Here is a 13,256-nt window from a genome sequence, read left to right on the forward strand (position 1 = left end):
CAGGCAATAGTATGAAAGAACAATACCCCCCCTCTCCCCCCCCTTTTCCTCCAACTGCAAAATGTCTATGCCAAAAGTGTCTCTTGCTATATGTAAACAAACTGTGAAAGAGACTATGAATTTAAATTGGAGACAATTTCTATTTATCTGTTTGGTTTGTAACACAAAAAGCTTTAATAAAAACTTATTTTAAAAAATGTGTAGACACAGTCTCACCAGCTGAACACAGCTATAGACAGCTTGTACACAGGTACAAGATAATGCATGAACACATGTGTTGTTACTGGTTTTAGCTTTCAGCAAATGGCCTGCTTTTTTTTACAGTGGTTCAGTGATATATTTTGCCTTCACGAATACATTTTAGTTTGCATATGCACCGGGGTCCCAGAGAGTGTTCACCTCTTTTACATAGCTGTGCTCTTTTAAGGTGTGTCTTGATGTGGACTTAGAATTAAGCCTTGGCTGCGTTTGAAAAATGCAGCTGAGAATACCCCAACCCATGGCACCATTTCTTTAAAATCCTTAATGCTTCAGGGTGTTCAAAGTGCTTCCCATCAATATTCTTTACCTCGACCCTAGGAAACAGGTCAAAAAATGTCTACAGTGGTACCTCGGTTTACGAACTTAATCCATTCTGGAAGTCTGTTCTTAAATTGAGGCATGCTTTCCCTAATGAGGCCTCCCGCCACCAGTGCCCTTCCACCGTTCGGATTCCGTTCTTAGACTCAGGTAAATTTCTCAAACCAAGACACTATTTCTGGTTTTGAGGAGTTTGTAAACCAAATTGTTCTTAAACCGGACTGTTCTTAAACCGAGGTACCACTGTACCCACATTTCAGATGAAAGACTGAGGGACGGTTATGTGTCTAAGAACATACAATGTCCACTACAATTAGAGCAAGCTGAGTCACAAGCTAGCTTGAAATTGTGGTTTACGGTTCCCAAATCATAGCTAGTGAACCAGGTCAGATTGACTGTCATGAACTCGCAGGACACAGAGGAAGGGAGAATAGATCCTGGTATGGGGTGTAGCCACAATTGGTACACACCGGGTCAAACTGAAGAGGGGGGAGGGGAAGTTGGGGACTTAGGAGGTACTCACAGGACATCAGAGGATGTTTTAGGGGCAGCTGACAGTTCAGGGGTGCCAGAGGAGGGGGGCATATCACCAGAACCAGAGATGCCCCGTCTCCACAGACACAACAGGCTCTGAGGCAGCAGGAACAGTAGGAAGGGCATTCTAAGAGACTGAGGCAGGCAAGGGAACACAGCCCAGCTCACTAGTGGACCAGGTGGAGATCATGGGGCTCATTAGGTCTGGGAAGAGGGTGGTGGTCACTCAGCTGGAGAAGGTCAAAGCAGGTGAGGATCACATGCTTCATCAAGTGGAGAGGCACAGCTGCTCAGGAGCAGCAATCAAGATTGGGAAAGATAAAAGAGAAGCAAGGCAGAGACTCTGTGTCTGTGCAACTTTCTCCATTGATGAACTATGGCTTGGCTGCTTTGGGAATGCCACTGGACTGTAACTTCAGGACTGACCCCAGGTTGTAGTGCTTGTTGTATTGGACCTGGACTGGTATTTGACCATTTGGGCCATCTGACGTCTCTAATGTTGCCCTTAGGGCTGTGTGCACTATCGAGACTTACTTCCTGGTGCACTTGGACACAGGACATTCATCCATAGAAAACAACCATAGTTTTGGCTAAATAGACCATTGTTCAGTGTTACATCCTAACCAGGCCAATGAGAGATTTGAACCAGAGACATTCTGGTTCATAACTGATGAACAACCTTGCTTTTCTGCACTAGTTCTTCACACCATGCATCAGAATGATACTGTTACAAATCATGTGAGATTGTTTGACAATTAAGGCCTATTCAATTAGACTTTTTTCTGCTCCATGTAGTTCCACAAAGTTTTCTTCCACTCCTTCTGTAATTTAAATAATTTAGTTTCCCTCCTTCTTACCCACAGACCTCAAGATATAAATATGATACCTATGTGATAAATTTATTTATCATGTGCCCTAATAGCTTCCCCTACTCACTAATCCATCTCCCTGGGACTTATTACTTGGCACATCAAGCCCCCAAGCAACTTAAACAATCTCTTCCTCCCCCTTCGACTGCAAATTTTCAGTCTGAACCCCAGAAGAGCAGAATTCAGTATCAAATCAACTTCTAATACATACAGATTAATTTGTCATGACAGTGGAGGCCCATAGCTCCAATCCTAAATGCAATTACTGGAATGCAAGTCCCATTAAACTTGCTGGAAATTACTATTTCCAAGTAAATATGCTAAAGATTGTGTTAAAACTCAAACTATGTTAGATGGTTTTCATTCCCTCCCTCATTTTGTCAAGACAATATCAGCATGCAGCCAGCGAGGCAAGGTTCGGATGGGGCCGAAATTTGTTTCAGTTAGTATTCAAAGCCATCCTACCTAGTTCGTCCTTTCTGGAACAAGATGTGAACTGAAGCACAGCTAAGCTTCAAAGTTCACAATTCTCCAAATTTTACAATGCAGTTTGCTAATCAAGTAATCTGTACAAACAGATAGATAGACTGGCTAGGTGTGCATAAAAATGAATATGAGAGTGAACATATTAAAAAATACATTAGGCAGACATTCACACTGAAATGCTGGTGAATTTTCAAGAGGACTTTGGAGAAAAGATTGTAGGCTGCTGTAGAAGTACAGAGGTGTGAAGTCAAGACTAGAAAAATGAGAAATTGAAATTGACAGATTCATTTGTCTGCACCTTCTGTGCACCTCTCCCAAAAAGATTGAAAGATGAAACAGAAAACATAGTTTTGGAGCATGACGTATCTTAATGGAGAGGTCAATCCATGCATATGCATGTAGTTCAGCTCTCTGAAAATCTATCCACAGAATGAGAAATTAATCGTCCTTCAATCCAACCATGAGCCTGAAACATGGTGAAGTCAGTGAGGGATAGACACACCCAGAGAAACTTGTGAGGGGCAGAGAGTGGGCTTGCCACAGCTAGCTTAATTAGGGATGTTTGAGAAATCTGACAACAGAAATGGGAGCAGAAATTGCTGTTCATTTATTTGTCCCATATCTAGAATGGAAATCAATCCAGCAAATAGACTCTGGAGTATAAAGTGGATTTGATGTTTGCCATTTGTGCCAGTCTTTCACGTTGTCCACATGACATGGATGTCAACCAAGTGGCAGCCCACACTCCCCCACCCCACCCCAAATTAAGATTTTCCTGATCTGTGGATAATGCAGTCAGGTGTGGGAGAGAGAAATCCAACATAAAATCAAAGCGTGGATGCAGTGAAGCACATTGTGTGGCCAGGATGATGGTGATGATTGGTTTGTTTGCATTTAAACTATTAAATTAATACAAAACATAAACATCAGTATTGTTACCACCCACCCCAATCTCAGCCAAGCAGCTCTCGGTGCTTAACTAGGGTTTGTATTCCATTGGAATGAGACACAGTAGAGATTGTAGTATCTTTAAGAGATTTGGTTTATTTACACACATTTGCCTCTGAGTTTAGGTTGAGGGAGTACAGAACATTACACCCCAAGAGTATCTCTTTGTTGCTCCTTTCATAGCTTCAGCAAGCTTGGGTCCAGAACAGAAGGCAGCCATACTCCCTACTCTCTCAGAGCCCCCTTCTTCCAGCCAACGAACATGGAGTTCTCCCCTCCTTCCTCTGTTTTAAAAGGACACATTTTTTCCTGTTTTGATATCACCCTGTCACTCTGGCAACCTCCCCGCTCCCAGCTTACATCATCGGATAATGAAATGCTAAACCTCACCTTTGTCTCTGCTCATCATCCTCTCATGTGGAAGGGCTCACACTCCTCTGCTGCCCAGCACAGGGTAACTGGGTTAATTGCCCATTTTCTTCCTTTGTACTACACGATGGTTCTTCTCTCTAAGCAATTCCAGGCCAAGAAACTGATTCAGCCTGCATTCCATTTACATGGAAGAGGGAGCATGCTTTATTTCTCCTGCTCTGGAGGGTAGGACTGCCGCTGCTTGCCCACCAGGTTGCCGCTGCTTGCCCACCAGGTTTCTCTTACGCACAGCAACCCAGGTCATGTGGGTGGGGAGGGGGGGTTGCAGTGATTTTTAGGAAGTCACTAGCTTGCACCAGGCGTCCTACTGGGAAGATCCAGTTTTCTGAGTGCATGTTCTGGAAGTTGGGCAATAGGGGCAGTACAGGATTCCTTTTGGTGTACCGACCTCCCCGCTGCACCAAGGATTCCCTGTCTGAGCTGCTTCAGGTCGTGGCGGATTTTCTCCTGGAGACACCTAGTTTGGTTGTCCTAGGAGATTTTAACATCCATGCCGACACGACCTTACAAGGGGCTGCTCGGGACTTTGTGGAAAGCATGGCCTCCATGGGGCTGTCCCTGAATAAGTTTGGCCCAACTCATAGTCATGGACATGCCTTAGACCTGGTGTTCACCTCTAGTGATGTGGGTGATCTTACACTAAGTAAAAGTGAAACAAAAGAAGTGCCATGGTCAGATCACTTCCTGGTGCAACTGGACTTCTCCGCGACCCTTCCCCTCTGCAGGGAGGTGGGACCAATTCGGATGGTCCGCCCCCGCCACTTAATGGATCCAAATGGTTTCCAGAGAGTGGTAGGGGATGCTTTATCCCATGTTGATGGCCTTTCAGCTGATTCCCTGGTGGCCCGCTGGAATGCGGAGTTAACCAGGGCTATTGACTGTCTGGCTCCGAAGCGCCCTCTCCGATTGCATGGAGCCCGGACAGCTCCGTGGTTTTCTTCGGAGCTAAGGGCGATGAAACAATCGCTGAGACGGCTAGAGCGTCGGTGGCAAAAAACTCACTCCGAATCTGACCGGACACAGGTTAGAGCTCAACGTCGAGCCTACCAAGTGGCGATAGCGACGGCGAAGAAGACTTTCTTCGCCGCCTCTATTGCATCTGCAGAAAATAGTAGCAGGAGACTTTTTCAGGTGGTTCGGAATTTAACAGAACCACCTTTACCACTGGGGCTTTGTAAAGACCCCAAGATCTCCTGCAACGATTTTGCAAAGTTTTTTGCAGATAAAATCACTCATATTCGGAAGGAGCTAGACACCACCGTGGGAGCAGGGCTGGGGCGGGAGAGTGCTAGAGCTCTGTCTGGTCAAGTTGCATGGAATCGATTTCAATCCATTACCCCCGAGGATGTGGACAGGCTGCTTGGACGTGTGAAACCAACCACCTGTCTCCTTGATCCTTGCCCATCCTGGCTAATAAAAGCAAGCCGGGAAGGGCTGGGCGATGGGCTCTGCGGGGTGGTGAATGCTTCCCTCTGTGAGGGAACATTCCCAGATCCGCTGAAAGAGGCGGTCATTAAACCGCTTCTTAAAAAACCATCTTTAGACCCGGCCAGTATGGCCAACTATCGCCCAGTCTCAAATCTTCCATTCTTGGGCAAGGTGATTGAGCGCGTGGTTGCTGAACAACTCCAGGCACGCCTGGAGGATGCGGACCATTTGGATCCCTTCCAATCGGGATTCAGGCCTCATCATGGGACTGAAACTGCCTTGGTCGCACTGGTTGATGATCTCCTGCGAGCTAGGGACAAAGGTGAGAGTTGTTTCCTAGTTCTGCTGGATCTCTCAGCGGCCTTTGATACAATCGACCATAACATCCTTCTGGACCGTCTAGAGGGGCTGGGAGCTGGGGGCACTGTTATACAGTGGTTTCACTCCTTCCTCCTGGGCCGTGTTCAGAAAGTGGTGGTGGGGGATGAGTGTTCAGACCCCTGGGCCCTCACTTGTGGGGTGCCTCAGGGTTCCGTCCTCTCCCCCCATGCTTTTTAACATCTATATGAAGCCGCTGGGAGAGATCATCAGGGGGTTTGGACTGGGTGTCCATCAATATGCAGATGATACCCAGCTCTACCTCTCTTTCAAATCAGAACCAGTGAAGGCGGTGAAGGTTCTGTGTGAGTGCCTGGAGGCGGTTGGAGGATGGATGGCGGCTAATGGATTGAGGTTGAATCCTGACAAGACAGAAGTACTGTTTTTGGGGGACAGGGGACGGGCTGGTGTGGAGGACTCCCTGGTCCTGAATAGGGTAACTGTGCCCCTGAAGGACCAGGTGCGCAGCCTGGGAGTCATTTTGGACTCACAGCTGTCCATGGAGGCGCAGGTCAATTCTGTATCCAGGGCAGCTGTCTACCAACTCCACCTGGTACGCAGGCTGAGACCCTACCTGCCCGCGGACTGTCTCGCCAGAGTGGTGCATGCTCTAGTTATCTCCCACTTGGACTACTGCAATGCGCTCTACGTGGGGCTACCTTTGAAGGTGACTCGGAAACTACAACTAATCCAGAATGCGGCAGCTAGACTGGTGACTGGGGGCAGCCGCCGAGACCACATAACACCGGTCTTGAAAGACCTACATTGGCTCCCAGTACGTTTCCGAGCACAATTCAAAGTGCTGGTGTTGACCTTTAAAGCCCTAAACGGCCTCGGCCCAGTATACCTGAAGGAGCGTCTCCACCCCCATCGTTCTGCCCGGACGCTGAGGTCCAGCGCCGAGGGCCTTCTGGCGGTTCCCTCATTACGAGAAGCGAGGTTACAGGGAACCAGGCAGAGGGCCTTCTCGGTAGTGGCGCCTGCCCTGTGGAACGCCCTCCCATCAGATGTCAAAGCGATAAATAACTACCTGACATTCAGAAGACATCTCAAGTCAGCCCTCTTCAGGGAAGTTTTTAATCTGTGATATTTTAGTGTATTTCTGGTTTTTATGGAAGCCGCTCAGAGTGGCTGGGGAAACCCAGCCAGATGGGCGGGGTACAAATAATAAATTATTATTATTATTATTATTATTATTATTATTATTATTATTATTATAGGACTCGAGGCAATGTCTTCAACTTACAAGAAAGGAGATTCCAACTAAACATTCGGAGAAACTTTCTGACAGTAAGAGCTGTTCGGCAGTGTAACAAACTACCACAAGAGGTGGTGGACTCTCATTTCATGAGTTTTTTTAAGCAGAAGTTGGATGGTCATCTGTAATGGATGCTTTAGCTGATATTCCTGCATTGCAGGGGGCTGGACTCAATGATTCTTGGGTCCCTTCCAACTCTAAGATTCTGTGATTTGTACACTGCTAAGTTGCCTCGCCCCCAGGTGAAGACTTCAAGCATTTAGTAATTGTCTACATTTATTAACTCTAGAAATTATGAGGGAGGGGGAATCTGGTACGCAGGACTTTCAGGGGAATCTGCCCACTCCCCCAATTCATAAACAACATTATTATAGAAGATTTAACAGTTCATATAATATGCTTACTATATTAACTATTACAATCAAGACATATATATATAGTAAATAAATTAATAGATAGAGTATATATTTCAACAGTTGACCAACACTCTTAGTTTTACTGGAATCTCATGTTTCTCTGATTTGTTCCATCTACAAAGGAAAACAGGAAGTACCACCTTGAGGAAGTAAGTTGGTACCCTCTTGGGATACCAGTTGCCATCCCTACAAAAATCATGGTGTCAATAGATGTTAAGAGCAAGTATTCCATCAAGGGAAGCAATGTTGGGTCTAAGCAGGAAAGAAAGTGGATCCACTTCAATGAGGGGATTAGTTGAAAGGAAGTCAAATGGGAGAGTCAGGAGCTTCAAATCTCTCTGGGATGCTTGGAGATTCTTCTCTGGGAAGCTCAGACAGAATGTATGCCACCACAAATTAGGAAAGATACCGTCGAAGTGGATGCCAGCCCTGTTAACAAGCCGAATCAGGGAAGCTATAAAAGGAAAGACTTCCTTTAAAAAGTTGAGAGCAGAAAGTTGAGCAATTTGGTAGCAAGTGAGAGCATTGCTAAAGGAAGACAGCGAAATTGCAGAAAAGCTTAATGAATTTTTTATATTGGCCTAGGGAACAAAATATGGAGTTCTAGAGCTATTTAAATTAAAAATTAGCAAGTCACCCTGTCCAGTTTTTCACAAAAGGCTGCCTAGTCTTCATAAGTGCAAAGTTGTTGCCTCAACTCCAAAAATCAATTTTTTAATTGCCACATAGACTACTGACATCAGAAATGGAGTGTGTGGGCTTATCCACTCTTATATTTTGCCCTACACTTTCTAGACATGGACCACACTTTACAGTTCTGTGTCCAAGTGTCCTTTCTTTTCTTTTCTTTGCTCCAGGCGTTTTGCACGAAAACCTGCTCTTTAGAGCTCAACCCAAGCAAATGACAATCTGCTTAAAACCCGAATTGACATTTGCTCAGATTGAGCACTAAAGAGCAGGTTTTCACAGGTAAAGCTCTGGGGCAAGCAGCACAAGCACCACCACCACCACCAACAACAACAACAACATTGAGTGGAGGAAAGGTAAGTGTGAATAAGCCCTATATGGCTATTGGACAAAACAGTCTTATCTCCATAAAGGGAGCTGCTTTTATTGGTTTCATATTCTTTTATGATTTTGACCCTTTCTCGCAGAACCTCTTTTCTGCCAGCCATGATGGCTACAGTCTCCTGTTTTAAAGGTAGTATATGTCCAAGTATCAGTTGCTGGTGGACCACAATGGGAGATGAGCAGATTGCTGAAAAGGTCTCGCCTTTATGCCCTGAAGGAGTCTTCCAAGAAACACGCAGAAATTATATATGTGAACAATTATTGCACCTGATTCTAGCACCAACTGTCACTTGAGGACCATAGGGTGGTAGCATTTAAGCCCAGGATGGCTTGCAATCAGTTTCATGGGTTTGCATTCATACATTGAACGAGGGCTGCAGAAGTTCAAAAACTATCTAGCTGTGTTGCACTGTCCTCCAGCCCACAGGTGTTCCCATCCAAACCCCTGCCACCCCCAAGACGATGAGCCAAACATTGCTCAGCTGCCAGCTCGGACTGTGACAGGATGGAGGTCCGGGATATATTTAGAAAGAACTCTTATGCCAGCACACTCTCCCCATTACGGCAGCCGGCTAAACTAGGTCGCTCATAATTGCTATACCATACTGTCAGTGCTTCTATTTGCTGGACTGGGAGCTGGTAAAAATTGTTGACATTTCCACCTTTCCATGTTCTCTGCCTGCAGTTGCAATGAAATTGAATGGCGAAGCACACAGGTTGCTGCAGAAAAAGTGAATTGCTTGAGAAACTGAATGGGTGTTTTTGACGGGCAAATGCTATTACTGCCGCTGCTGTTAATACGATATTTTAGAACCCAGGTTGCTTCTGAAAATAATTGGGATTGCTCATTTTATCTGAAACAAGTACCCCAGGATGTGATATCAAAAACTTTCATTCACCAAAAGCATCCCTATTGTTGTTTTATTTTTTGCTGCTTTTAAATAATTGACCACCCCCCCCCTCCCCGCAGTCTCGTTTTAAGTTTCCACATTGGGTTTGGCAATCCAGCAGAAGTCCTTTTAGGGGGTATGCAGGCTTCACAAAGCAAATTCTCCAAGAGCAACAGTGGTGTTAGCGGGATTTACATGTGAGCAAGGGCTTAATGCTGAAAGGGCAGCCAGAAGGGAGGGGGTTTGAAAAGAACATGTTCTGAAACTAGACCCCTATCTCTATCCCTCCCTCCCTCCCTCCCTCCCTCCCTCCCTCCCTCCCTCCCTCTCCAAAATGTGTCTCCTTCCTCAGGTTTAGGAAATGGATCCCTTCTGGGATTTCCTTTCAAAGGTGACTTGTAACCTACTCATTAGGGTAGATTTCTGCCGGGTACCCACAAACAGTGCCTTTGGCAGGGTCAGCCAAAAGTCGTGCGTGTGTTTTGCGTGCATGTCTGTACGGGTGTGCAATTTGGGTGAGGGGTAGAAAATACCCAGGGCACTTGGCGGCTGTAGCAGCAGTAGCATTAGGACTTCTAAGAGGAAGGCAGGAGAGGCAATGCTCTGATGGGGACTATGGAGTTTCAGAAAGACCCCAGTGCAGTAGCCCTAGAAATGCTCTTGATAGTCCAGCCCGAGAAGAGGAAGATGGTGCAGAGGCTGCAGATGGACAGACAGACGGAGAGCCACGCTTCACATCAAAGCGAAGGTAAAGAAATCTGTGTTGGCTGGTTAGCTTGCAAGGATGGGAAGTGCAAACAAACTCGGTGGCAAGGGTTTAACTTTGCAGGATGAAAGTGGTAGGAGGGGGGAATAAAGGGAAGGAGGGAGCTATTTTTGCACATGCACTCCCACAAACAAGTTTTAACAAAACATGGGTATTCCCTTTGTCTGAGCTGCTTTTGCAAACTTTCAGCTTAGCTCCCTCCTACCAACCTTCCTGTGAAAATTGTTGTGAACCACCCTGTGAACTTTGGATGGTGGATGAGATAACAACAACAACAACAACAACAACAACAACAACAACAACGGGAAACACTGTTCCTGTTGCATCTCCATCTGGGAAGAAACCTCTGCAGCAGCACATAGGGCATAAACACAGCATTGTGCATAGTTACTGTGAAGGCAATGTCTTCACACTGTCCCTTCTCAATGTGAGAAGTTTTACAGTGTGAGAAACCTCCAAAATTGTCATTCAGAAAATGTTCCCCGTCTGCAGACAGAACCAGTGACGGGGGCTGCTGAAACAGACAGTGATTCTGTAATTCAATCTCCTGTCTGTTGCCATCATAAACAAAGAGAACAAATTCTTGCAGTGTGTGTCTGTGTGTGCTAGCATGCATGAGTGTAACACAAGGAACTTTAGTATATAGCCTGATGCACCTTTTGCAGGGGACGTAATTGTAATGGTGACCTAAGTACTCTCCTTTCACAGTACAGAAACCAGTGAAATGGGTGACCTCAGAAAAATAATAGCAGCAGCTGTAGTAATAAAATATGATAATAATAGGATATTGCAACTGGGAAGAACAGGCATTTCCAGTTGCTAGGGTATGAGGGGAATTCATTTGTTACTCAGTGTATATCATTCTCCCCACAATATTTCTTCCCTCACCACAACACTGTGAGGTAGATTAGGCTAAGAGTGAGACTGTCCAAGATCATCCATTGATAATACAGTGGTACCTCGGGATGCGAACAGGATCCATTCCTGAGCCCCGTTCACATCCCAAACAGAACATAAGACACGATTGCACATCTGTGCGTGCTTGGGTCACATTTCACCACTTCCGCGCATGCGCATGACATCATTTTGACTGCACATGTGCAAGCAGTGAAACCCAGAAGTAAAGCACTCTGTTACTTCTGGGTCGCCGCAGAGCGCAACCCAAAGCGCTCAACCTGAAGCGTATTTATCCCGAGGTATGTCTGTATACATCACACATATTTAATGCTGAAATGTGCTGTATAGCATTCAACACTCTAATACAGTAGATCAATGTTATTGTCCCTTTATTACAAATGGAGAGTGAGTGAATAGTGGCCTGCTTAAGGCCACTTTGTGAGTTCATGACTGAGGTAAAAATTGGTAAAATTTGAACCACCATCTTACCCACTACTACTAATTTTGTCCCCTTTCTCCAAGAAACTCAGAAGTGACATACAACACTAGAATTTTGCACAACTTCAGCTACACTAAGGCAGCCAAGTTGCTAGGGAAGCGAAAGTGCCTACATACTGTACACATAGGTACAGTGCCTACATACCGTATACTGTAAACATGAGTACAATGCGCAACATTCCCAGAACATCCTAGACTGCCACAACAAAGAGCAGCCTATTGGGAAATGAAATGCTCAAGATTTTAATGGTGATGCATCACTGTGGAATTATTAGGAGAGAACAGAATTGTTGTGAAGGCTGTGGCCCTTGTGCCTGCTCAATCTGCTGTCCAAGTGATGGACAATGTCAGGGCCTCTACTCTCCCTTCTTGGGGTTCTTTACCTTTCAGCTGGACTTAAGCCAGGCAGCCTTTCAAACACATTGTCATTCTAATAGTAGCTCTGGGGAAGGGAGTTGTATGTGACTGATTCCTAAAATTCCACCTTGACCACTGAGAACTTCACAGAGATGGGGCACTTCTCTTGATTGCCCACATCCCTGAAGTTCATTTGGCCTTCACCAAGGACCAAGCCTATCTTGTGGCAGACCCTGCCCTGTGGCCCTCCCCACTAATAAAGGTTCAGCAGGAATCATGCCTCCCTTTTTTGAGACGTCTTTTGAAAATTGTATTGTTTGTTCAGGCCTTTACAATAGGAAGTTTCTTTTCTGACCCATCAGTATTTATTGATATTTTTGTTGATGTTTTTATACTGTTATTATGGATACTTTTGTTGATTTGATTCTCCTATGTTGCACACTCTCTTGATATTTTTTATGAAAGTGTGGATTATAAATCATCAAATAAATAAGGGGGGCGTAGAAATATTAGGTTCCCTGTCCCCACCCCCTTCTCCCTGCCATGCATCATGTCTCCATTCAAAATAGGGGAGACCTGCAAGTGTTTTTAGGGAGAAAAGAGCAAGATTATTTTGGGAGCTCCATGTCTAGCTGGAATGAGTAGAGGGCTTGAGGAGAGAAGCTCAAGTAGGGTAAGCAGAGGATGCAAGGAAGCTTCAGCTTCTCCCACCCTCCCCAGCCACCTCTCTAGCTCATTAAATTGTATTTCTTAACTCCTGCTTTAATTGTGCGTGGAGCAGATGTAGGAGTTGTGTTAAAGAAAAACAATGACATGTTAAAGCAAATGCAAATTCTGTGCTAGATTGTCGCCATTATTTGTTTATTTTTATTGGTCTTTCAATAATATACATATGGTATAAAGTCACAAAACAGAAATTGAATATAAAAAGAAATACTAAAACAACACACATACACTCCACTCCAATAGGTAGGCAAGTCATCGTTTTTATTCTTAGGTACAGTTAATGTTGCATTCATTTTGTGTTGTTCCTGCAGAGTGCAATGTCAGAATAATGTCACTATTTTCAGTGGCCAGAAGAGATTGAGATATCCAAGGACAAAGTTCAGAGCAGAAATATAAATGTAACATCCCAATTTGTGCTGATGCATTAGGTGTTTACGTGTTTCATAAACCTGATGTGTTGCGGCCATTATTTATAACGAAAACTGTCTGTCTGCAATATCAAGCTATTCCAAATTCCCTTAGGCAGGCTGTTCACTCATCACTCCACCGTGGTGCCCTGGTCAGCTGCAGCGAAGTGGATCAGTCAAAGCACTCAGGGTTGTATGTTTGTTTCCAAACAAGGAAGAGTAGTAGGGATATGGTCACGAAACAAACACACAAGGAGATTTTGGCCTTGAGAATGAGCCAACACATTTCAGAAGTTACCCTGGGGAGGTTTGGAGA

The 13,256-nt window shown here is 45.1% G+C and overlaps 1 protein-coding gene and 1 long non-coding RNA gene across 3 annotated transcripts in view; one reads left to right on the forward strand and one right to left on the reverse strand.

Annotated features, from left to right (window-relative positions):
- The window catches only part of LOC309343270, a 139,776-nt gene that overhangs the window by 11,537 nt on the left and 114,983 nt on the right, over positions 1–13,256 (reverse strand). The gene's annotated exons all lie outside the window — the stretch shown is intronic.
- KY (kyphoscoliosis peptidase) overlaps positions 9,629–13,256 on the forward strand; it is a 29,108-nt gene continuing 25,480 nt past the window's right edge. For both annotated transcript variants that reach the window (XM_081864500.1, XM_081864499.1), the window contains exon 1: positions 9,629–10,037. In XM_081864500.1, coding sequence (XP_081720626.1) covers positions 9,896–10,037 — 142 coding nt within the window. In that variant the 5' untranslated portion in view covers positions 9,629–9,895. The remainder of the gene's footprint in view (positions 10,038–13,256) is intronic.

This window comes from Podarcis erhardii (genome assembly GCF_964252035.2).
Source record: "Podarcis erhardii genome assembly, chromosome: 5".
NCBI lineage: Eukaryota > Metazoa > Chordata > Lepidosauria > Squamata > Lacertidae > Podarcis > Podarcis erhardii.